At 35.2% G+C, this 26,421-nt stretch overlaps 1 protein-coding gene across 1 annotated transcript in view; it reads left to right on the forward strand.

Moving 5' to 3' along the window:
- BRWD3 (bromodomain and WD repeat domain containing 3) overlaps positions 1–24,322 on the forward strand; it is a 116,196-nt gene extending 91,874 nt beyond the window's left edge. Inside the window, exons 34-41 of the mRNA XM_046673240.1 lie at positions 5,363–5,419; positions 6,563–6,703; positions 7,651–7,725; positions 9,107–9,259; positions 10,589–10,752; positions 13,879–13,976; positions 14,544–14,702; positions 20,027–24,322. Coding sequence (XP_046529196.1) covers positions 5,363–5,419; positions 6,563–6,703; positions 7,651–7,725; positions 9,107–9,259; positions 10,589–10,752; positions 13,879–13,976; positions 14,544–14,702; positions 20,027–20,781 — 1,602 coding nt within the window. The 3' untranslated portion in view covers positions 20,782–24,322. The remainder of the gene's footprint in view (positions 1–5,362; positions 5,420–6,562; positions 6,704–7,650; positions 7,726–9,106; positions 9,260–10,588; positions 10,753–13,878; positions 13,977–14,543; positions 14,703–20,026) is intronic.
- The last annotated feature ends 2,099 nt before the right edge of the window (positions 24,323–26,421 follow it).

Below are 26,421 nucleotides of genomic sequence, written 5' to 3' on the forward strand. Positions count from 1 at the left end.
GACTTTTCATATATCTGATTTCCCCACCTAGCCCTAAATCTAATTTACATAAAGCCCCCCCCCCCATTTTTTTGAGGAAGATTAGCCCTGAACTAACATCCGTGCCCATCTTACTCTACTTTATATGTGGGATACCTGCCACAGCATGGCTTGAGAAGTGGTGCATGAGTCCGCACCCAGGATCCGAACCAGTGAACCCAGGGCCACTGAAGTGGAGCGTGTAATTTAACTGCTATGCCACCGGGCCGGCCTCATCTATTTTTAATTTTTTGAGGAAACTCCATACTGTTTTTCTTAGTGGCTTCACAAATTTACATTCGCACCAGCAGTGTACGAGGATTCTCTTTTCTCCGCATACTCATCAAAACTTATTTGTTGTCATTTTGATAATAGCCATTCTGACAGATGTGAGGTGATACCACATTGTGGTTTTGATTTGCATTTTCGTGATGGTTAGTGATGTTGAGCATCTTTTCATGTACCTGTTGGCCATCTGTATGTCTTCTTTGGAAAAAATGTCTGTTTTAAGTTCCCTGCCCTTTCTTTGATTGGATTGTTAGTATTTTTGTTGTTGAGATGTATGAGTTCTTTATATATTTTGGAGATTAGCCCCTTATCAGATACGTCATTTGCGAATATTTTCTTACATTCCATAGATTGCCTTTTCATTTTGTTGATGGTTTCCTTTGCTCTGCAGAAGCTTTTTAGTTTAATGTAGTTCCACCTGTTGATTTTTGCTTTTGTTGCCTTCGCTTTTATTGTCCTTAGATTTTGTCAAATCCAAAAAATTCATTGCCAAGACTGAGGTTAAGGAGTGTACTGTCTGTTTTCTTCTAGTAGTTTTATAGTTTCATGTCTTAACATCTAAGTCCTTAATCCATTTTGAGTTGAGTTTTACCTGTGGTGTTAAGATAGGAGTCCAGTTTCATTCTTTTGCATGTGGCTGTCCAGTTTTCCCAGAACTGTTTATTTAAGAGACTATCCTTTCCCCATTGTCTATTCTTGGATCCTGTGTTGTAAATTAATTTACCACATATGTATTTGTTTATTTCTGTGTCTTCTCAACTGTTCCATTGATCTGCATGTCTGTTTTTAAGCCAATACCATACTATTTTGATTTGACAGCTTTGTAATATGGTTTGAAATCAGGGAATATGATGCCTCCAGCTTTATTCTTATTTCTCAAGATTGTTTTGGTATTAAGAGTCTTTTTTTGTGGTTCTGTACAAACTTTAGGGTTATTTTTTCTTTTTTTGTGAAAAATGCCTTTAGAATTTTGATAGAGGTTTCATTGAATCTGTAGATTGGGAAGTATGGACATTTTAATAATACTAATTCTTACAATCCATAGGCATGGGATATCTTTCCATTTATTTGTGTCATCTTCAGTTTTTAGTGTACAGCTTTCACCTCCTTGGTTAAATTTATTCCTAGACATTTTATTCTTGATGCAGTTACAGGTGGGATTGTTGTTTTAATTTCACTTTCTGATAGTTAATAAACAACTTATTTTTGTATATGGATTTTGTATCCTGCAGTTTTACTGAATTTGTTTATTATTTCTAACAATTTTTTGATGGAGTCTTCTGGGTTTTCAATATGTAATATCATGTCATCTGCTAATAGAAACAGTTTTACTCTTCCTTTCTAATTTGGATACCTTTTGCTTTTTTTTCCTAATTGCTCTAGCTAGGACTTCCAATACTATGTTAAATACAAGTGGCTAGAGTGGGCATCCTGTCTTATTCCTGATATTAGAGGAAAAGCTTTTAGCTTTCATCATTGACCGTGATATTAGCTAGGGCTTGTCAAATATGGCCTTTATTATGTTAAGGTACGTTCCCTCTATATCTAGTTTGTTGAGGCATTTTATCATAAATGGATGTTGCTCTTTTTAGATTAGCACTCCCTGAGTTAGAAAATTAAAGTAAAATGTAATTCGACAACTTTATTTTATTAGAAAGGGGTACCAATAGCTCATGAGCTACTTTTGCTTTCTCCTTGGCATTACCTATGTACTGTACCATCACCAAGTAAATAGTGGTGCATGGACCTTGCCTCTTTGTATTGAAAAACTATCCGTCAGAGGGGTACTTTACTGAATCTTAGATTTTAATGCACATTCATATATTCCCTATAAAAAAGAGATGTATTTCTTGAAATAGCAAAAGATTAATCATGGATAATTCATGATTATATTATATTAAACTAGCATGTGATATAGAATAAGTTGTTTTTTTTTTCAATACTAACATTTAGGTAGTCAGCCCTGGTGGTCTAGTGGTTAAGATTCAGCACTCATAGCTGTGGCCCAAGTTTGTTTCCCAGTCAGAAAACCACACCACTCATCTGTTGGTTGTTGTACCGTGATGGCTGCCTGTTGCTGTGATGCCAAAATCTATGCCACCAGTGTTTCAAATACCAGCAGGGTCACCCACGGTCGACAGGTTTCAGCAGAGCTCCCAGACTAAGACAGACTAGGAAGGAGCAGTGTTGGATCTGGTTAGTACCGGGATGAGAGACAGAGTAGGAAGAAGGACCTGGCCAACCACTTTCGAAAAAATTGACCGTGAAAATCCTTTGAATAACAGTGGAGTATTGTCTGATAGAGTGCTGGAAGTTGAGAGCATGGCGCAAAAAAGATCGGACAGTTCCGCTTTGCTGTATACAGGGTCAGTAGGAGTCGATGGCACTAGCAACAAAAATTATTAAGGTACAACTTTAGATACCAGTCACTATATATCCATACTTTGGAGATCTTTTGGGTTCAGTTCCAGACCACAGTGACAAAGCAAATAGCACAATAAAGCAAATCACACAAATTTTTTTGTTCCCAGTTCATGTAAAAGTTATGTTTATACTATACTGTAGACTGTTAAGTGTGCAATAGCGTTATGTTTAAAAATATATACATACTTTATTTAAAAAATACTTTATTGCTAAAAAAATGCTAACCATCATCTAAGCCTTCACTGAGTCATGATCTTTTTGCTGGTGGAGGGTCTTGCTTTGATGTTAATGGCTGCTAACTGATGAAGGTGGTAGTTGCTCAAGGTTGGGGTGGTTGGGGCACTTTCTTCAAATAAGACAATGAAGTTTGCTGCATCGATTGACTCTTCCTTTCATGAACAGTTTCTCTGTAGCATGTGATGCTGTTTGATAGCATTTTACCCATAGTAGAACTTCTTTCAAAATTGGAGTCAATCCTCTCAAACACTGCTACTACTTTATCAACCAAGTTTATGTCATATTCTAAATCCTTTGTTGTCATTTCAGCATTCTTCACAGCATCTTCACTAGGAGTAAATTCCATCTCAAGAAACCACTTTCTTTGCTCATCCATAAGAAGCAACTCCTCATCTGTTAAACATTTATCATGAGATTGCAGCAATTCAGTCACCTCATCAGGATCCACTTCTAGTTCTCTTGCTATTTCCACCACATCTGCAGTTACTTCCTCCACCGAAGTCTTGAACCCCTCAAAGTCTTCCAGGAGGGTTGGAATCAGTTTCTTCCAAACTCCTGTTAAAATTTGACCTCTTCTGATGAATCACAAATGTTCTTAATGGCATCTAGAATGGTGAATCCTTTCCAGAAGGTTTTCAATTTATTTGCCCAAAACCATCAGAGGAATCACTATCTATTGCAGCTATAGCCTTACGAAATGGATTTCTTAAATAATAAGACTTGAAAGTCAAAATTACTCCTTGGTCCATGGGCTAGAGAGTGGATGTTGTGTTAGCAGGGATGAAAAAAACATTGATCTTGTTGTACATCTCCATCAGAGCTCTTGGGTGACCAGGTGCATTGTCAATGAGCAGTAATATTTTGAAAGCAATCTTTTTTTCTGAGCAGTAGGTCTCAATAGTGGACTTAAAATAGTCATTAAGCCATGATGTAAACAGATGTGCTTTCATCTGGCTTTGAGGTTCCATTTATAGAGCATAGGCAGAGTACATTTAGCATAATTTTTAAAGGCCCTCAGATTTTCAGAACAGTAAATGAGCATTGGCTTCAACTTAAAGTCACCAGCTGCATTAGCCCCTAACAAGAGAGTCAGCCTGTCCTTTAAAGCTTTTAAAAGCCAGGCATTGACTTCTCTCTAGCTACAAAAGTCCTAGATGGCATCTTCTGCCAATAGGAGGCTGTCTCGTCTACATGGAAAATCTGCTGTTCAGTGTAGCCACCTTCATTAATTATCTTAGCTAGACCTTCTGGATAATTTGCTACAGCTTCTACATTAGCACTTGCTACTTCACCTTGCGTTTTTATGTTGTGGAGGTGGCTTCTTTTCTTAAACTTCGTGAACCAATCTCTGCTAACCTCAAACTTTTCTTCTGCAGCTTTCTTGCCTCTCTCAGCCTTCATAGAATTGAAGAGAGTTAGGGTCTTGCTCTGGATTAGACTTCAGCTTCAGAGAATGTTGTGCCTGGTTTGATCTTCTCTCTAGACAACTAAAACTTTCTTCATATCAGCAATAAGGCTGTTTTTGCTTTCTTATCATTCATGTGTTCACTGGAGTAGCACTTGTAATTTCCTTTAAGAACTTTTCCTTTGCATTCAAAACTTGGCTAATTGACACAAGAGGCTTAGCTTTCAGCTTGTCTCAGCTTTCAACATGCCTTCCGCACTAAACTTAATCTTTCTAGCTTTTGATTTGAAGTGAGAGACGTGTGACTCTTCCTTTCATTTGAACACTTAGAAACCATTGTAGGATTATTATTTGGCCTAATTTCAATATTGTTGTATCTGAGGGAATAGGGAGACCCAAGGAGACTCGGGAAAGAAATGGGGGAATAGCCAGTCAGTGGAGCAGTCAGAACACACACACTATTTATCAAGTTCACTGTCTTATATGGGCACAGTTTGTGGCACCCAAAAACAATTACAATAGTAACATCATAGATCACCATAGCAAATAAATACTGTGAGAATAACCAAAATGTGACACAGAGACAGGAAGTGAGCACATGCTGTTGGAAAAATGGTGCTGATAGATTTGCTCAACACACAGTTGCCACAAACCTTCAATTTGTAAAAAAAACCACAGTATCTGTGACGCTCAATAAAGCAAAGGTCAATAAAAGGAAGGTATCTCTGTACTTCTTCCTTCATTTCCTATTCTGATTTAAAGAGGAACCTTGTTTACTGTTCTTCTCCCAGTATATTTTCCATCTTGTACACAGCATGTAGGCAACATTTGAAGTGAGAAGTGAGTCTCTTTCCGACCTTTGTTCTGCTGCCTGGTCCAATGATGGAGCAATTGTGGTTGTATTTGCCATTTCTTTGTAAATATTCATCTAATTTGTAAGACTTTGAATGTAACTTAACATCTTCTCCTGTTCCTCCCTTTTAATTTTAGGATACAGAAATGGTTGATTTAGATTCGGATGGTCCTGGTACTTCATCTGGAAGAAGGGTGAGTGAACAAATGAACTGCTGATAAGAAAAGTTTTCAGGCGTCCTGTGTTGTGGGATCCCTAACACCAACTGTACCTGTCTGGAGAGTTGCTAGAAAGACTCTGGAAACTAAGTATATCCAGTTGTTACTCATTGCTAGGATTTATTACAGTGATGCAGTAGGTAGGGTTTTTTACAGTCGTACACAGCTGGATCACAGGGAAAAAGACAGAGGCAGTCTGGAGGAATCCATTTGCAGACTTCTTTATGATCTCTTTCCTTTGATGGGCCACACAGAGCACACCCTTCCCTCTGCAATGAAAATGTAGCAACATGTGTGTGATTAGAGACTCAGTCTCCCAGGAATTTATTGGGATCTGGTTATGAAGATGCCATCTGACTAGCACATGCCAAGATTCTAGACTGCCAGAAAACAGGAAAGCATAGGAAATGTACAGGAAAGCAGGTGTTCAGCACTAATCACATTGTACAAACAGTGTAGGCACGGTAAACCACCTTTATTATTAAAGAAACGGTTCAAGTGCCAAATTACTAGATGCCAGCCAAGGGCCAGCCTTGCAAGAATCCCTGCTAAAAGATAGCAACCTTAGGTCTGTTATGTTAATTCTCTTCTGCATAGTTCCCGTCTATGATAATTAGACAAATATTTGTTCTATATAATGAAAACTTTTCTTTAAAATACTGAAAGATATCATATAATAAAGACATCAAATGCGAAAGGTCAGAATTTATTATGACCACAAAGGATTTACTAAAAGAACAAAATATATCGTTCAAGTGTTATTTAAAGAAAAATATGGTACCATTGTCAAATATACTTAACTACCAGAAAATATCAAGGCATTAAAATTATGAACCTGGTAGAGGGAAAAAACTTGTTCATCTGTGTTTTATTTGAGGTTCACATATTCTTAAAATGAAATTTCAGAACACTTGAATTCTTGCTCTTTCCATGAATATAATATCTAGCTTCTATTTGTTCATATTTTGGCCAGGGAGAATGATGTCTAATCTAAACTAAGAAACTTTTAAATAGGAGGTGCTCTATCCTCTGTAGATATATTAACATTAGTAAAACAGGAGAAAATCAATGAATAATTAAGGAAAGAGCTTTTAGGTATAATTCTATTAAAATCTACAGGTCAAATGCCGAGGCAGAAGACAGTCTTTAAAGTGTAATCCTGATGCTTGGAGAAAACAGTGCAAAGAACTGTTGAGCCTCATTTATGAACGTGAAGACTCAGAGCCATTTCGACAGCCAGTTGATCATCTTTCTTATCCAGTAAGCATACAGTTGTTCAATTAATTGCCCAAGTGTAATTTCCCAAATATGTCCATGCTAAGATCTAGTTAAGAGCCACTTTCCCCCTTTACTTCCTTCCTTCCTTCCTTCCCTCCCTCCCTCTCTTCCTCCTTCCTCCCTCCCTCCTTCCCTTCATCCCTTCCTTCCTCCCTCTCTCCTTCCTTCCTCTTCTTTGTGTATCTTTGAATGGTGAAAGTGGGTAGTATGATTAGTCATGACTTTTTAAAATGCCTGTCATGCACTTTGTGTGTAAATCATGCAGTTTTAAACCAAATTTGAATCTAAATACCTTTGTGATTCCTTCTTGCTTTTATTTCAGATATTTGTTTAATACATTTTAATAACTTCTAATACACTTCTACACCGTATAGACCCTTGGTGACATATGTCAGCCCTGTTTAATTTATATTCAATGTGGTCACTTAGAGTAACCAATATACCATATTAATTTTCATCAAAGATAAAAGCATGAGAACTTAGATTATAGGATTCTTTTTCTAGGAGTATATCTATTTATATGTTGAATAACCTTTTAGTATAGATAACAAATCTGTTTCAGCTTTTTCATAAGAAAGGCACAGCAATATTTCAGAAATACCTCAGACCCTCCTCTGAAATTAGTAAACATCAATATTTTCTGCATACACAGATTTCAGTTGAGAAAAAAATATTCAAATAAGGAACAAAATTATGTTCAACAAAGCTTGCTTTGTTTGTTTGTACAGAGTTTGAATAGAATAAATTAGTCTTCTGTTTTTCACATCAAGAAGAATAGTGAGCATAGAATTCCTTCATCTTAAAGTACAATCAGTAAAAACATAATTCCTATTTATGGATCTTTGAGCCTTAAATCATAATAACACTTCAAGTCTTGATATTTTGTTGTGGTGGTCTGGAAACACAATAGATCTTCTTTACCCTAACAGGGCCATCAAGAACAAGAGGGAGAATCCTCAGAGTCAGTTGTTCCGGAAAGACAACAAGATGGATCTCTTTCTGAGGTAGGCCTAGTGGTCTCTGAAATGACATATACTGTTTTTTTTTTGAGTTGTTTTACTTTTTAAAATCCCCATATTGTAAGTGAACTTTTCATAATTTGTAAAGCTGTTTTCCAATTCTGCTCACTCTCTTTTTTACCTTTGTTTGATTTTTTGGTTTATTTTTTGCTTTTTAAATCAAGACATGTTCTCAAGAGTGTTCTTTGTAGCATCTGCATAGATGTTTGTTTCTATAGATCTAAAACTACTGTAGCAGAATAGAAAACATCAATTACACCTTATAATTATGTCTGTATTGTGGCTGATTATTCCCATTGGGACTTCCTTCAGCAGCTGACTGGGTCTTTTGAGTTTTGGTCATCATATTACACAAAGTTCTCACATTTTTCCTCTGTGAAAATCTTTGTTTCATAAGCCATGCCGTGTTGGAATACACTTTTGATTTTTATGATTTAAGCAAAAGAATTAAAAAGATAAATTAAGAATAATTGTGGTTTCTCATACTTTGAAAAATATTTTCTCTCCTTTTATAATAGCTTTCCTTTGCCCCTTTTTCTGGCTCTTTAGTTTCTCCTTCAAGAGAAATGTGGTGATTTTACTTCTTAATGATTCTAAATAGGATGTGGGATCTAATACTGACTGTGATTTCACTCATGTTTATTTATTGGTGGTTGTGGTATATATAGGTATAACTTTCAGGTGTAACTCCATATGATGAACCTAGTAATATCTTAAGTAGACTTGATTTAGGTTAAAATAGAGAAAAATCTTCCCCCTTCCCTAATCAAAATCAAGCTAATTCTGAATCTATGAGACTGAAGATCTTAGATGAAGCAAAAGTGTCACATTCATTAAAAAACAAAACGATAGGAGAGAGACACAGACATAGCCAGTTTGACTTTGACCTTCTTACTAATGATGCCTTAGGTAGAATGTCTTCATAACTGGAGATAGCTTGGAAATATGTAGCTAATTTGTGACATGCAGCTATTTAATTATATATGAATAATCCCATCTTGTACTTCCATTGAACAATTAGCTGGGAAATTGGGGATTGCATCAACCTTTAAGCAAGAAATGGAATTCCGTATTATGCACTCTGTAAGGCTGAAGCCAGTGGCTTTGTATTTTCTATTCTGTCCCTTGAGAGAGTCATATGGTTATTGATCGCAGGGTGAGGGCTAAGGCCCTCCCACAGACCCCTGCTGTTTTCATTTCCAAAAAAGCTCTATTAAATGGATGGTTTGAGGTTGGGGAGAGGTAGTTGACAGATTGAAAAGCAATGTGTTTATTTCTTGGGTAACTGGTAATGCAAATCTTGGTCCCATTGTATTATGTAGTATTGTTACCCAGACTGTGTATTTAATAACATTCTTTTTTGTAGGATTATCAAGATGTTATAGACACTCCTATGGACTTTAGCACTGTGAAAGAAACTTTGGAAGCAGGAAACTATGGTAGTCCTCTGGAATTTTATAAGGACGTCCGCCAAATATTCAGCAACTCCAAAGCTTATACCTCTAATAAAAAGTCAAGGGTATGAAAAACCAATATTAGGTGGATTAATTACCTAAGCATTTCCTTATATATATCAAGCAGTTTTCTTTCACCAGTTTTAAAATTGCTAAACAAGTATGTACTATAATTCTGACATAGTTATTGAAGTTTGATTCTCAGTATCTTCTCTAAAACAGTTTATTAGGCATGCATAAAGATACACTTAGCATATTCATTCTGAAAGTAAGCACCTCTTCCCTTCTCTACCTGCCTCTTCTTTACTCTATAGTAATACTTATATCTGCCAGAGAGAGGGTTAAGGAAAGAAAACGTGGTAATTTAAGTACCCTTTAATATGGCCAATAAATAATTTGGTAAATAAAAGTGGTTGACAGTATTAATTTGTATGAAATATTTGGATTAGCTCTAAATACTTATATTCCCTTACTATACAAGTAGTGAACCATATTGGGAAGTTACAACTGTTTATTTGTACTCCCATTTAGTACTTTATGTTTTCTCAGAACTGAAATATCTTGCGAACAAAAATAATAGTAACAATTTTTGTGTTTTGTAATCACTCGTATCTGATTAACTTTTGAATCAGTTACACAATAGGTATATACTTGCCCACTTCCCCTTTATATAAAATGAATTTTCACTAATTTCTGCAGACATACTTTTTTCACATTCATTTCCTATCGTTACATATATACTTACGTATGTTCATATATTTTTTAAAACAGTAGGTTTTATATTTTGAAGCCTTTTTTTAACTTATATATAATGAACATTTTCCCATGTCATTATTACTTTTTGAAAACAAGAATTTTACTGTCTCCATTGTATTCCGTTGTGTGGAGGTTTTATGTTATTTAACCAGTATCCTGGTGCTATAGATTTAGGTTGTTTCTAGTTTTTCACTTTACATGGATAATGCTATGGTAACATCTTTAACGTTCTTGAACATAATTATTTTTTCTGGGCAATTCTCTGCTATTTTCCTTAGCATAAATTCCCAGAAGTGAAATTATTAGACAAAATATGTGTATATTTTTAGGTTTTGGGTACATATTGCAAATTGTCCTTTAGAATGTTGTTCCAGTTAGAATACCCACTGGCAATGTCTGAGAATCTTTTTTTCCTACCCTTCCCAGCATTAGGTATTATCTTTTAAAAATCTCTGTTAACTTTTAGGTGAAAATGGTATGTTGTTTTAATTCTTCAGGTAGAATTTTTCAAGTATATGAAATAGTGTGTATGTTTTGTCTGAAAGGATGATGCTGATATTGTTCCAGGTATGTTTATGTGTTTTGATTTTTATATAATCAACTAGTTGGTAAAATAAGACTAATTTCTGCCTTTTCAGATTTATAGCATGACACTGCGATTATCTGCCTTATTTGAAAGTCATATTAAAAATATCATATCTGAATACAAGTCAGCAATCCAGAGTCAGAAGAGGAGAAGGCCACGGTACAGAAAACGTCTAAGAAGCAGCAGCAGTTCGTTATCTAGTAGCAGAGCTCCTAGGTATGTTACATTGATGTGACATTTTATGTTTTCAAAGCATTTTGTATGATTTACCTCATTTCTTAAAGTTTATTGAATAGTTTAAGGGGATCCCAAGACCCAAGGGATGTTTTCTAGAACTCTTGCACCTGTATAAAGATACAGTTGGTAACCTATAGCTTTGTTTATGTGGATTTTACTATACCAAAATTTTTTTTAATTTTAATGATTGAAATTTAATGTTGTCTTATTACCAATTCGAAGCATTTCTTTTTTTTTCTTTTCTTCACATATTATCCCCCATTTCTTCTTTCTCACAGAATTTCCCTTCTCTATCAATGGCAATTCCATTTTTTTTTGGCTTGTGCGAAAAAGCTTAGAATTGTTTCTGACAGCTCTTTATTTTTATTCACCAAATCTAATTCACCAACAAATTCTGCCTAGCTCTACTCTTCAATATATATCTAGAATTTAATAAATTTCACCACTTCCCTGCTACTGTCTTCTCTCAAGTAGCTATCATTTCTCACCTACACTATTTTATTTTATTGCAGTAACATTGGTTTATAACATTATGTAAATTTCATGCATACATCATTATATTTCAGTTCTATGTAGACCATGTGTGTTCACCAATGAAAGACTAACTGACATCTGTCACCATACACAGGTGCCCTATTCTATTACCCCTTTTACCCACCTCCCTCTCCCCTTGCCCTCTGGTAACCACCAATCTAATGTCTATATCTATGTATTTGTTTGCTGTTTTTGTTGTTGTTTTTATCTTCCACTGATGAGTGAAGTCATGGTAATTTGACTTTCTCTATCTGACTTGCTTCACTTAGCATAATACCCTCAAGGTCCATTCTTGTTGTTGCAAATGGCAAGATTTCATCTTTTTTATGGCAGAGTAGTATTCTACTTTCTTTATGCATTCATCCTTCTTCATCCATTCATCCATTGTTGGGCACTTAGCTTGTTTCCAAGTCTTGGCTATTGTGAATAATGCTACAATGCACATAGGGATGCATGTATCTTTACACATTCATGTTCTTGTGTTCTTTGGATAAATACTCAAAAGTAGAATATCTGGATCATATGGCAGTTCTATTCTTAATTTTTTGAGGACTCTCCGTACTGTTTTCTGTAGTGGCTGCACCAGTTTTCATTCCCACCAGGAGAGTATGAGGGTTCTCTTTTCTCCATATCCTCTTCAATACTTGTTATTTCTTGTCTTTTTAATAATAGCCATTCTGATGGGCATGAGGTGATATCTCATTGTAGTTTTGATTTGTATTTCCCTAATAATTAGTGATGTTGAACATCTTTTCATGTGCCTGTTGGTCATCTGGATATCTTCTTTGGAAAAATGTCTGTTGAGATCATTTGCCCAGTTTTTAATAGGTTGTTTTTTTTTTTTGTATGAGTTCTGTATATATTTTGGAAATTAACCCCTTGTCAGATATATGATTTGCAAATATCTTCTCCCAATTGTTAGGTTGTCTTATCGTTTTGTTGATGGTTTCCTTTGCTGTGCAGAAGACTTTTAGTTTGACGTAGTCCCATTTGTTTGTCTTTTCTTTTGTTTCCCTTGCCTGGTGAGACATGATATTTGAAAAGATGTTGCTAAGACCAATGTCGAAGAGTGAACTGCCTGTTTTCTTCTAGAAATTGTGTGGTTTCAGGTCTTACATTCAAGTCTTTAATCCATTTTGAGTTAATTTTTGTGTATGGTGCAAGATAATGGTCTACTTTCATTCTTTTGCACGTGGCTGCCGAGTTTCCCAACACCATTTCTTGAAGAGTTTCCTTTCTCCATTGTATGTTATTGGCTCCCTTGTCGAAAATTAGCTGCCCATAGATGTGTGGGTTTATTTCTGAGTTCTGGATTCTGTTCCATTGATCTGTGTGTCTGTTTTTGTGCCAGTACCATACTGTTTTGATTAGTATCAGGGACTGTGATACCTCCAGCTTTGTTCTTTTTCCTCAAGATTCCTTTGGCTCTTCAGGGTCTTTTTGTTGTTCCACATAAATTTTGGGATTCTTTGTTCTATTTCTTTGAAAAATGTCATTGGGACTTTGATAGGGATTACATTGAATCTGTAGATTGCATTAGGAAGTACACACATTTTGACTTTAATTCTTAGAATCCATGAGCGTGGGATATCCAGTTCTTTGTGTCTTCTTTGATTTCTTTCAATAATGTCTTATAGTTTTCTGTGTACAGATTTTTCACTTCTTTGGTTAAATTTATTCCTAGGTATTCTGAAGCATTTTATTCTTTTTGTTATGATTGTGAATGAGATTCTTGTATTCTTGATTTCTCTTTCTGCTATTTTGTTGTTCATATATAGAAATGCGACTGATTTTTATATCTTGATTTTTATCCTGCAACTTTATTCATTTATTATTTCTAATAGATTTTTGATGGATTCTTTAGGGTTTTCTCTATATAAAATCATACCATCTGTAAATAGAGACGGTTTTACTTCTTCCTTTCTAGTTTGCATCCCTTTTATTTTTTTTCCTTGCCTAATTGCTCTGGCTAGGACTTCCAACACTGTGTTAAATAAGAGTGGCGAAAGTGGGCTTCCTTGTCTTATTTCTCTTCTTGAAGGGATAATTTTAAGTTTTTAACCACTGAGTATGATGTTGGCTGTGGTTTATCATATATGGCCTTTATTATGTTGAGGTACTTTCCCTCTGTATGCATTTTATTCAGAGTTTTTTATCATAAATGATTGTTGTGTCTTGTCAAATGTTTTCTCTGCATCTATTGAGATGATCATGTGATTTTTATTATTCGTTTTGTTGATTTGGTGTATCACATTGATAGATTTCTGGATGTCAAACCATCCCTGCATCCCTGGAATGAATCCCACTTGATCATTGAGGGTGGTCTTTTTAATGTTTTGTTGTACTCAATTTGTTAGTATTTTCTTGAGGATTTTTGCATCTATGTTCATTAGTGATATTGGCCTATAATTTTCTTTTTTTGTCATTTTATGTCATTTAATCATTACTTTTTTCATATTACCAATTTGCAGCATTTCTTCTTTTGTCAATTTAAACATTTTATATCATGCTATCTATCATAATATCTTACTAATAGAAAAAATGTTCATTGTTATATATTTTTATTTGTAGTCCAAAAGGGAAACAGAAACAAATGAAGTTGCAGCCTAAAAATGACCAGAATACCTCAGTGTCTTATGCCAGGACTAGCTCTCCTTTCTCGTCTCCTGGTAAATATGTGTTTTGTTTTTGTTGTTGTGTATTTCATTTTCATGCGGATATTAGGATATAGAAGAGGCAGTATGGTTTATAGCACAAAGAACAAGGATTTGGATTTAGAAATGTTGTTTTGTAGTCCTAATTCTTCTCTCTAGCTTTGTGGCTCTGGGTAAGACAGTAGGCTATAGCATTCAGTTTCTTCATTTTTAAATTGAAGATCTTCAGAATAGATGAAATTTAAAGTCTCTTTGGGTTTAAAATTCTGTGACTTTATGATTTTTAACATCTGTAATATCTCAGAGTACTCATCTACAATAGATTTGCCAACATAAGACTTGAGGATTCGTTATATGGGGAGATGGTGTCTTTGGACAAGTTTTTCTGACTTTCTGTGCTTGAAAGTTTAATGATGTGTTAAAACATTTGTTCTCAAAATATTTATATTTCCTTCTTCAAACAACTTGTCATTTTGATATTAGAGTAAAATAACTGAATGAGAGAGAGTTTTAAAAACAGCCTGTTTATCTTTCCTGAATATATAATAATTGTGTTAACATTACAGTCTTTTAAATTGTAAGTTTCAGATGCTGCTGAAGGGCTTTCACTATATTTACTCGATGATGAACTGGACGGGCCATTTTCTTCATCTAGCTTCAGTGGCTATGGCCGAAGTGGAAATTGCCATGACCCAGGGAAAGCCAAATCATTTCGGAGTAGGGTCTTGCCAATTAAACAAGGTAGGAAAAATTAAACAAGGTAGGAAATAAATATGGACAGGGCATTTATTCTTTGTTCCCTCATGATGGTAGACGAATTACTTAAAAGCTGATGTGTTTTGGTAGTAAAAATTAGCATGTCTTTCTTTATAGCTAATGAGGATTTTAATATTGTCAAATTTGAATCATACAGAGTTTCATATCCACAACTAGAAACAGGCTGTTAACAGATTTCCAATAACTATTTCCAAACATATTTTAGTCTTTAGTCTTTTAAAATAAATTGTAAAATTAATAGGGAGGAAAAACTAAATGAGATCTTTCCTCAAGCACATAAAAACAAGACTGTTAGACACATTAAGAATTTTTTATATATTAAAACATATTAATAAGAAAGGAAAAAAATTCTTAAATCATCTTTAAATAAGACTCATATTTTTATGGGCTACCTCAATTTATGGAAAGGATTTGGGTTGAAAAATGAGCTTTCTTTTAGTCAACAGCCACTTCTGCCACCTTCCTTTGGTTTTCCAGTTATATAGCTCAGGTTTTCTCTTCCCTCAAGTCCTGTTCTCTCAATAATTCCATGGTTTTCAGACTGTACTCTGCCTATTTCTGGATAATCCATAGAGATACTTAGGAATTCTCAGAAGAGCCTTCTTCATTCAACCAGAACACCTTAGGTTTTCATTTCATGTAATGAACTTCCATCTAACTTTTATTTAAAGAAAAATTTTCACTGCTTAAAAAGAAATCACTGACCTCATAATTCATCATCATGTGCATCCGTTTTGGACTACATAAGAGGGAATCAGTTGTGAATACTTGAAGGTTATTGTTGATATGCATACTTTTTTCTTATACTTAGACCTATGTTATGGACCCTGAACATTTTCAAAGAAAGTTCTAATATGTTCATCTATTGGAAGTTTGTAAAGAATAGTTAATATACTTTTACGAATATCTTTACTGGAATATGTAGTTTAATTTTATATAAATTTTTAATGAAAGATTAGGTAGCTTCCATTGTCATTGAAGTATCAAATAACTTAAAAATAGACTTTCTAAAGATATTTTGTATTGTTATTTGAGAAATATTAAAACATGTCTGATTACTTTAAAATAGTGCCTTTATTTTTCCAAATTTGTATCTTTAATCTCTCCTTTGTCCTGCTGTACATTGCATGCTCATGCCACTTCCTTTTCTCTTTGTCCTTCCCTTCACTGTCAAGCTTTTAAAAAGAGTAGCTTATACTTCCTGCTTCTATTTTCTTTCCATCAAGACATTCATTTATTCCTTGTAGTCTGACTTCTGCCACCACCACTGTCACAAAAGCTCTTCTCCCTGGAATCACCAGTAATCTTCAGTGACCGGCCAGTGTCCTTTTCTGAGTCCGTGTCTCCTTGGTCACTCTATCTCTTTGGGTGCTATTGACTACCCGCTGTAGGAACTCTGCTGCCTGGCTTCTCTGCTCTACTGATTCTTCTATATCTCTTATCTGTTTCTCCTATATTTTCTGTTTCTTTTCTTTGGCCCTACTTGCCTCCTATTTGCAGAGTTGCCCACTGTTCTTTTTTTTGTCCTTTTTTTTTTGTCTTCTACAAATAAAGGATCTAACAGCTACATCAGTCATCTTTATGCTGATAACTCTCCAAATTCATATATCTAGCCCTTACATCTCATTTTCTACCAGTCTCATTTCCAAGTGTTTCCTAAAAAGAAATTTCCTTTGGGTGTTTATCATCTATCTTTTTGTCTCAGCTTGCTTCTTTTTCTGCACTCACTATTTTAGTTAATGGCACCACCATCTTCCTAGTCATCCCACTTAAAATCTTGCAGTGTTCTTTGACTCTCCTTTTACCCCTTATATCCAGTCAGTTGCTAAGTTTTGTGCATTCTACAACTCTTTAATATCACTTAAATCTCTTGTCTACAGTTTCTATTGCTATCTCCTTAGTCTCTAACCTCGATATATTAGTCAGCTTGGGCTGTCACAACAAGATACCACACACTGAGTGGCTTAAACAGCAGATACTTATTGTTTAAGCAGCTTTGTTGAGATATCATTGACATAAAAATTGTATATATTAAAGTGTACAACTTGATGTTTCGATATGTATATATTGTGATGTGGTCACCACAAACTAATTAACATATCCATCACTTCTACATAGTTACAGCGTGTACATGTGTGTGTTAAGAAGATTTGAGATCTAACCTCTTAGCAAATTTCAAGTATACAATACAGTATTTTTAACTGTAGTCACCATGTTGTACATTAGACATCCAGAATTTATTCATCCTGAATAACTGAATCTTTGTACCCTTTGACGAACACCTCCCCATTTCCCCTCCCCCCAGCCCCTGGCAACCACCATCCTATTCTCTGCTTCTATGAGTATGACTGTTTTAGATTACATGTATAAGTGACATCATGCAATATTTCTCTTTCTGTATCTTGCTTACTTTGCCTGTCGTAATGTCCTCCAGCTCCATCCATGTTGTTGCAAATGACAAAATTTCCTTCTTTTTTAAGGCTGAGTAATATTCCATTGTATATATGAGTATGCATATATACACACACACGCATATATACACACGTACATACACCACATTTTCTTAATCCATTCATTATTTGTGGAATGACATATATGTTGTTTCCATATCTTGGCTATTGTGAATCATGCTGCAATGAACATGGGAATACAGGTATCTCTTCAAGGTCCTGATTTCAATTCCTTTGGATATTTACCCAGAGCTAGGATTGCTGGATCAAATGGTAGTTCTATTTTTAATTTTTTGAGGATCCTCCATACTGATTTCCATAATGGTTGTACTAATTTGCCTTCTCACCAACAATGTACAAGGGTTCCCTTTTTTCCACATCCTCTCCAACGCTTCTTTTATCTTGATAATAGCCATCCTAACAGATGTGAAGTAATATCAGATTATGGTCTGGATTTGCATTTGTATGATGATTAGAGATGTTGAGCACTTTTTCATGTATTTACACAGACATTATTTTCTCACATTTATTTTCTGGATGCTCAAAGTCCAATATGAAGGTGCCAGCAGGGTTAGTGTCTGGTGAGGGCTCTCTTCCTGACCTGCTGATGGCTGCTTCCTCACCATGTCCTCATGTGGCTTTTTCTCTCTGCATCCACAGACAGGGAGAGAGAGAGCAAGCACTGGTTTCTCTGCCTTTTCTTGTAGGGACACCAGTCCTAGTGCATTAGGGCCCACCTTTATAACTTCATTTAACTTTAGTTAATTCCTCGAAAGCCCTATCTCCAAGTATAGTCACATTGGGGGTTAGGGCTTCAACATAGGTATTTTCTTTTGGAGGGGCACAGTTCAGTCCATAACACCTAGACTATTAGACTAATCTTGTAAGTTTTGTTACTATGCAAGCCTAGTCTTTGCTTCTTCCAGTCTTTCCAGTCCACTCTCCTGTTTTCCTCCTACCTCACTGGCTATTCTTTCTCAATTCACTTTGCCAGTTCTTCTTTATCTTTAAATGTTGGACTATCCCAAGTCTCACTCTTCAGCCACCTTCTCTCTCTTTAGTTGCTCTCTCAATGAGCTCTCTCAGTTCTCTTGACCCTAGTGTTGTCTCTTTACTGAACATTTCCAAAATTATATCTCCAGCTCTATCCAAGTCTCCCGTGAGCTCTAGACTGATATATCCACCTGCTTTTTTTCTTTTTCTTTCTTTAGTGTCTTTACTTGGATCTCTAGTAGTATATTTAAAACTGGAACCTTGATTTTCCCACAAGCCTACCCAAACCTGTTCATCCTTCATTGTTCTCCAACTTAGCAATGTATCTCTACCATTCACCCAGTTGCTCAGGCCATAAAACCTAGGAGTTGGGGCCAACCTGGTGGTGTAGTGGTTAAGTTTGCATGCTCTGCTGCAGCAGGCCCAGGGTTTGCAGACACAGACCTAGACACTGCTCGTCAAGCCATGCTGTGGCGGCATCCCCTGGGCAAAAAGAGGAAGATTGGCAACAGGTGTTAGCTCAGGGCCAATCTTCTTCACACACACACCAAAAAAACACCCTAGGAGTTGACCCTCATTCTTTGCTTAACACTTGACATCCAATCCATCAGCACTTTCTGTCAGTTTGAAGTTTAAAGATAAAAGTTGGTTGGGGCCTGCCTGGTGGCATAGTGGTTAAGTTTGCATGTTCTACTTTGGCAGTCTGAGGTTCACCAGTTTGGATCCCGGGTGTGGACCTACACACTACTTGTCAAGCCATGCTGAGGCAGCGTCCCACATATAAAGTAGAGGAAGATGGGCACGGATGTTAGCTTAGGGCCAGTCTTCCTTAGCAAAAAGAGGAGGATTGGCAGCAGATGTTAGCTCAGGGCTAATCTTGCTCAAAAAATTAAAAATAAAAGTTGGTTCTGGTAGCTCCTCTCTAAGGAAGTATTCCAAATCTAATCACTTCTCATCACCTCTGTTGGTACATCCCTCATCATGTTTTACCTAGACTATTGCAGTGGACTCCCAACTGATCTCTGCTTCCTGTCTTGTTCTTTATGTAATTTGTTCTCTACACAGCAGCCACAGCACTCTTTTCAAAATCTAAGTCAGATCTTGTCATTGTCCAGTTTTAAAACTCTTCACTGGCAGTCATCTCCCTACTACGTCCTGTTTTTCTCTTTCACTCTGGTTACACTAGGTTTCTCTTTCTTCTGCTGCAATGTTCTTTTCTCCAGATCTCAACTCATTCAGTTCTTTTCTCAAATACTCCCTCTGCAGAAAAGTCTTCCCTATCTAAAATAGTCCCCCCAAACATACACGTGTACTCTTTTTTTAACCCTCTTTTCTTTTTCTTTATAGTAGGTATTGTTACTCGAAATTATTTATTTGTTCACTTCATTGTCTGTCAAGCTTTCCCCACTAAAACATAAATTCAAAGAGCAAGGGCTTTGTCTCATCATTGCTGTATTCCAAGCTCCAAGCAATGCCTGGCTCATAGCAGGTAACTGGTAAATAATTTGGTGAATGAATGAATAAGATTATTCTGAAACATGTTCCCAGATAATTCTTTCTAGAATTCAAGCCCTTAAAATTTCTGCCCATCTACCTTACCACAGATATCCCTCCACACTCTCCTCCCCACCTCCCTTTGAAAAAGCAATCAGACAAAAATCAAACTTTAGTTATCTTCCATTCCCATCAGATTTAAGTTCATATTCTAGCACTATCCATGATTTTCCCCCATCTATCTTTGGGTTGTAAATATTTTTTGATAGACTGTTTATTTTACTTTTGAACCTAAATAACCATCTTATCAAAGTCAAAGCTTAACTTGAAAAAATCATTATCTTGATCTAGATCATTCCCTTGATGGACCCCTTACAAATGGTGATGGCAGAGAGCCCCGGACAGGAATCAAGAGAAAACTACTTAGCGCGTCAGAAGAAGATGAAAGCGTGGGAAGAGAAGAGAAAGAGAAAAAAGAAGCAAAAGAGAAATCACATTTATCCTCCTCAGAGAGTGGAGAGTTAGGATCCAGTTTAAGTTCTGAAAGTACCTGTGGTTCTGATTCTGACTCTGAATCAACTTCCAGAACAGATCAAGATTACGTAGATGGAGACCATGATTATAGCAAATTCATACAAACTAGACCTAAAAGAAAACTCAGAAAGCAATATGCCAATGGAAAAAGAAACTGGAAGACGAGAGGCACAGGAGGAAGGGGTAGATGGGGCAGATGGGGTAGATGGAGTAGAGGAGGCAGAGGAAGAGGAGGCAGGGGACGAGGGGGTCGAGGAAGAGGTGGAGGTGGCACTAGAGGGAGAGGGAGAGGGAGAGGAGGAAGAGGTGCTTCTAGAGGAGCCACCAGAGCCAAACGTGCACGTGTTGCAGATGATGAATTTGATACCATGTTTTCAGGACGTTTCAGTAGACTGCCTCGAATTAAAACAAGAAACCAAGGCAGGAGGACTGTTTTATATAATGATGATTCTGATAATGACAATTTTGTGTCCACTGAAGATCCTCTGAATCTTGGTACATCCAGATCAGGCAGAGTGCGTAAAATGACAGAAAAAGCCAGGGTTAGCCATCTCATGGGATGGAATTATTGACAGTTAATAAATTTAGGATAATTTAAAAAATTCAATGGCCTTCTACTGCAGGGAATTTACCAGGAAATCTACAAAGCAAGTTGTGTGGGGACTTCTGCTTCCTTTCACATTGGTGCTTTTTCCATTATGCCAGTATACATTTGTTTCAAGACTTTTGATCTCCACACTTCATTTGTTCAAACAAGCCTTACTCATTAGGCCTTAAATTAAAAAAAATTCTGCGCCCACACACACACACACACACACGCGCACACACAAACAACACATACACACTACAGATTTACTACATTAAAGGAGCATTCAGCTTCTTAAGAGTAGCATGACATTTTTATCTCAATGGAATATCCCTCTTTTGCTTTTGTATCACAGAAGTATAGCACCTTCTTACAGAGTTTTATATAGTTTGTTTTTGCCATTTTGATTCCTGTACCCAGTAATAATAACTTTTGCACAATACACCAATCCTAAAGGCAGCTATTAAATGTTTACAGTTTCTATATTGTAAGAACGATCTGGATTATTTTACTCTTCCCAGGCCAAACTTTCATGAATTGTACTAAACTGAAGTATATATTTATACTACAGTTTTTTGGGGGGTGGGGGGAATATTGATATGCTTTTCATTGATTTGCTTAATTCATGTTAAAGGTGAGAAAAGGGTTGGTGCCTTGTAAATATGTAGCAAATCTTTGTGGTGTGTCCTGATGTGTGCATTAACTTTATTAAAAAAGAATACTTGAGGTATCAATCTAGACAAGGTGCCAAATGCAAAAGTTTCTTGCATCCATTTTCTTTTTCCTATTATATTTTATTGCATTAATGAAACTTGTGTAGCTTAAAGAATAACTTAAACATTTGAGAAATCCTCATCCACAAAGAATAACTTCTTTGAATAGTAGCTCAGCTACCTCTATTAACTACAACTACTGGAAATCTTAAGGAAAATAGATGCTATTATTCATTACTGACTAAGAAGAAACAGAACAAGCTTGGTAGGAATGAATACTCATAAGTTATAAGCGGAGAGGTTGTTAATAATTGTTTTGGCTCTCAAATTAATAGTTGTAATTAACTAACTTTCATAAGTATAGTATGTTCTACTCTAGGCTTTTCTTAGAACATATTCATGTGAGTAGACTTGGTCTACTGCTTATATATCTCTGCTAGCACTTACTATTTAACAGCTGTGAGTGACTGGTTTTCATTTGAATTTTAAAATGTAACAAAGCACCTAGTTTGAGTTGGAATGTGTTGGCTAGCTAGTATTTTGAATCAACTTTAACAGGTTCTGCTCATACCATTCCAAAGGGTTTTTTTCTGTTAAAATCTTTCAGAAAAGAACCTCATTGCACTGCACACTGATATTTTGAGTCATTATTTTATAGATGAAAAAAAATTTTTAAACCTTTCTGGTCTTGTTTACAGCAGTAGAGTGCACGTGGTTCCATAAGTGAGCTTGAGTTCCAAGATCAATTTTACTCCTCAAATTTGAGAGATTGCAAATTTGCTAATTTGTTAGATACTTAAATTTTTGAAGTGAGAGGGATAATATTGATCTCTGTTTTTGTAACAGCAGATTTGTTGCATTTAGATCAGGCTTGTGGGATAAAAGAAACTTCTTAATGTATGCTTAGTAATCCCAGGATATTTCTTAACCTAATATGTTTGTCTCATGCTTTCAATCATTTCATGCATCTGAAAATCCTTAAGTGCAGAGGAAGGAGTACACACATAACTTTGCTTTTTGGTTGGGTTGGGTGAAGGTTATTCTTGGACTGACATCTTTAAACAATTTTCACTTGCAGTAGAAATGATGTTCAGGCTTTAAGAAAGTATTGTTGTGAATTGTTAAGGCACTAACTTCTGTTACTGGACAGTAGATCAAGCTGATTTTTTTTAATAGCCTTTTGTTCGCTATACCAAAACTACTTCTGGTTGTAACTCAGCTGCCACTTTTAACCATAGTATAGATTCAAAAACATTCATATTTGAAACTCTACATTTGATTTTTGCTGAAATGTACAATTTTAGTTATTCATCTCTTGGGCATTTAGACTAAAATTTTGCCTGTGTTTTCCTGGAATCAGTAACACTTTGGCCTCCCCTAATCAAAGTAACATAGTTATTTAAATTCATGGATATACCCAAATGTGTGTCATGTGTATCATTTTAGTGTGAAATTTTTGTTGACATTCTTCTATGAAGAGCTGACCTCTTGACATGTAGAAGAATTGCCATTTGTGTGATTTTAGCTATCTCAAGCTTTATTTATAATTTATTTTTAAAAACAAAAATGCCACATTTATTCCCCAAATGTCAAGATTTTCTAGGTTTAGATAATTAGAATAATAAGGCTGAAGACATTTTTAAGCATATTTTATATGTAGTGAAATACTGTGAAAATACTAGTGAACAGCATTTTGCTGTAACATTGATTTCAGTTATTAGAATTTAAAGAATTAGTCACCAGGGTATGTTAGATGAGCATAGTTATCATTTATTACAAAACAAACAGATCAGTTTCTGTTTGCATGCAAATTATTTTAATGAGTGTAAAAATAAAAGTTTGGAAGATAGTGTTTTTACTTTTATATCTGGACTTTCCCCCCCCAGTTTATACTTTGCTTTTTTTGTAACACCTCCTCCTGTGAATGTATTGTAATTTGTATCACGTTGAGTATCTTACCACTTTAATTTTTTAGAGGCCCTTTAAACCTGAATAAGATCTGGGTTCAGCCATAGCAAAGCAAATAGGAAATGAACTAAGAATTTTGAAGAAAAGTCTAAATCTTAAATGAATTGCTAAGAAAAACCACTGTTACATATGGTCCATCAAAGCATACACATGTATGAGCTTAATTCTGTGCTAGATATTAATAGTCAGTGAACTGTAATATTTCTCATGAATGCTAATAATGTTTTAATTCCCAGCTTTAAGATCTTAGCATGTGTATCTGTTTATGAAAACAGAATTGTGTGTTTCTTCTATGGCTTGCTGTGTGTATCTCTTCCAGCAATAGGATGCTCTCCAAAACATTCACTAGCCTATTAGCCTAATGACTACATTTGTTTGTGTGTGTGTGCACGCGTGCACATGCACGCATGTATGTAGATTTTTTTTCCAACTTGACACACTTTATCTCAGACATTAAAAAGAGTATTTTGTATAGAAGACAGCCGTATTCACTGTCTACCGATTCTTTGCCTCTGTTGTAAAGCGCTTAGCCTGTATATATACTGCTTGATCCTCCATTTCATTATGCCTTCTAGGTAAACAATCTAGATTTTGTTGTGTACACGTGTCCCTCTATTCTTTTAATTTAATTTGCCCTTGTTTCATTTGTTTCTTTTTCTGTTTCCCTTCCCAGAGATCAGGCTTGTGCTAGAATTCTTCCATACAGCACTTTGTTTCACTCAGCGGCTAGGAAACTGAGTAAAATTCATAAATCTCATTCTACATAACTGTGTGCTCAGATATCTAACTCAGCCTTCCAATACTTTGAAGTACATTTGAGTGATTTATCTTTTTGTTGTTTTTGTCGTAATCCTATAGATTGTCATCAGACAATAATAGAATCATTGAAAGAGAAAGATGTGAATGCCACTTCTAACTTTTTGATAAAAACTTTTTTGAGCATTTTTCAAAATTTGTATGTTTGTGGTAGTGATAAATTAAACACCTTATTAATCGCTTATATATCTCGGGAATTACTTTATGCACATTTACCAACTGGTACCTATCTTTAAAGTCGTAATTTTCACATCCACAAAAAGGAAACTTACATCCTGTATAATTTGCAGTTTACTTTGATGTCCAGCCTTTTAAACGCTTATCACCATTTTGAGTTTCGAAATGAATAGTTCAGTTCTGGGGGAAGAAATGGAACTTTGACAGTTAAAGTTCATTGTTTTAAATAGTAACCCCATCCCCAACATTTTTGTGGTACATGAGGCTTTATGAAAGTTTTGTTGAAAATAGAATATTCCAAGATCACTTTTAAAGCTTGTTTTAAAAATTAGTGTGAAAATATTTTCATGCTTTTTTGCTTTTCACCTGTTAGTAAAGTTTCTTTACCAAGTTTTAATTATCAAGTTTACCAAGTTTTGATTAAATTCTAATACAAAGCTAAATTTTTTTCATGGTGCTGTATTTTGTGGAATATGGATTGCCCTCAAGTTTCTTAACATTTATTATTTCTTATATAGCCTTATCCTTGATTATTTCCTTTTTCATCATTTCTCTTCTGCTTATCTTTATCCTCACTTCTCTTTCTGCAATGAAGATTGCACCTAATTTAGCATGCTTCAACAAGACTGGAAATTTATGATTTATTGATGGGAGAAGTGTAGAAAGGCCCTGCAGTTTAGAGTTAAGGTTTGTTTGTTTATTTATATGTATGCCCATTTGTTATTCTTATACGTATCTTAATTAAATCAAGAATGTGAGACTTTGACATATAAAAGCATGATAAGTATTTTCTAAAAGATAAAACTATTGATGCATATTAAAATCGCCATTGTAATTGACTTTTAAAATCACATACAAAAATATTTAGAAACCCAGTTGGGAAATGTGTTTTTACATAAGCCACCAGATACACATTAGGCAGTACTACAAATGTTAATTCTTTAAACAATACTGTGGTGATGGCAATCAGTAATTTATTTCTTTGTCCTGTAACTTATCATCCTTGTCTTTTGTAATCTCTTTCAAAATATTAACAAACTGTACCTTATGTTTGTTCTTAGTATCCATAAATTTTAAGATGGAAAATCATTCAGTTAATAGTTGATGTGATGTTGTATATGGACAAAATGTCCATTAAACTAAAATTCAGTAAAGAAAGGTAAACTAAACTGGCTTCGTTTATAAAAGATGTTTTGTTTGGCAGTTATCAGTCATTATAAGCAATTATCTTCAAAGATAAAAAAACTGGACTAATTTGTTGCCATTCTTTATGGGATGTTTACAATAAAATTCCAAGTTGTTTGGAATCAATTGCACTCTTGATGCTTTATGCCTTAACTCAGGTACTGGAGATAAATTAACAAGAAAGAAATACTGAGTTACCTTTCCATTATCCAGCTTCAGAGATTGTAACCATGTAACTCTTGTGTCTTTTCTTTCTGTTTCTTTGTCATATAATATTTTATTATTATTACCTTTTAATCTGAGAAACTAGGGTGCTTCTTCCTATCAAAGAAAATTAAGACTTTTTTTTCGCTTTAGTCATTGCAGATATTCTTTGGGTCACTTTTTGGTAATAAATATGTTAACATTTTAAATGTGGGCTGCTTGGTGCATTAAATAACAGCCTGCAGAGCTTTAGTCAACATTTTGTTGTGTAGAGCTTTTTGAAATTAATAGATTTCTAATTTGTTTATGGATTATAAGTTTTAGAGTTGAGCTATGAATCTCTGACGTTTTTATTTATAGTAAAATTGCCCACAGAGGCTTAACTATATTATGAACGGTTCTTTAATTCAGTGTAAGTGAAGGAGGGAGAGAAGTAAAGTGAGAGTTAACTTTTGAGCCAGGAGCTGAAAGCCCTACCAGGAACATTCATCCTACTTCTGCAGCTATGTAGTTACCGTCAACCCTTTATCCAATGGTGAGAATTCCACTTGCTTCAAGGTAAG

The sequence above is a fragment of the Equus quagga genome, chromosome 10, assembly GCF_021613505.1.
Source record: "Equus quagga isolate Etosha38 chromosome 10, UCLA_HA_Equagga_1.0, whole genome shotgun sequence".
NCBI classification, from domain to species: Eukaryota; Metazoa; Chordata; class Mammalia; order Perissodactyla; family Equidae; genus Equus; species Equus quagga.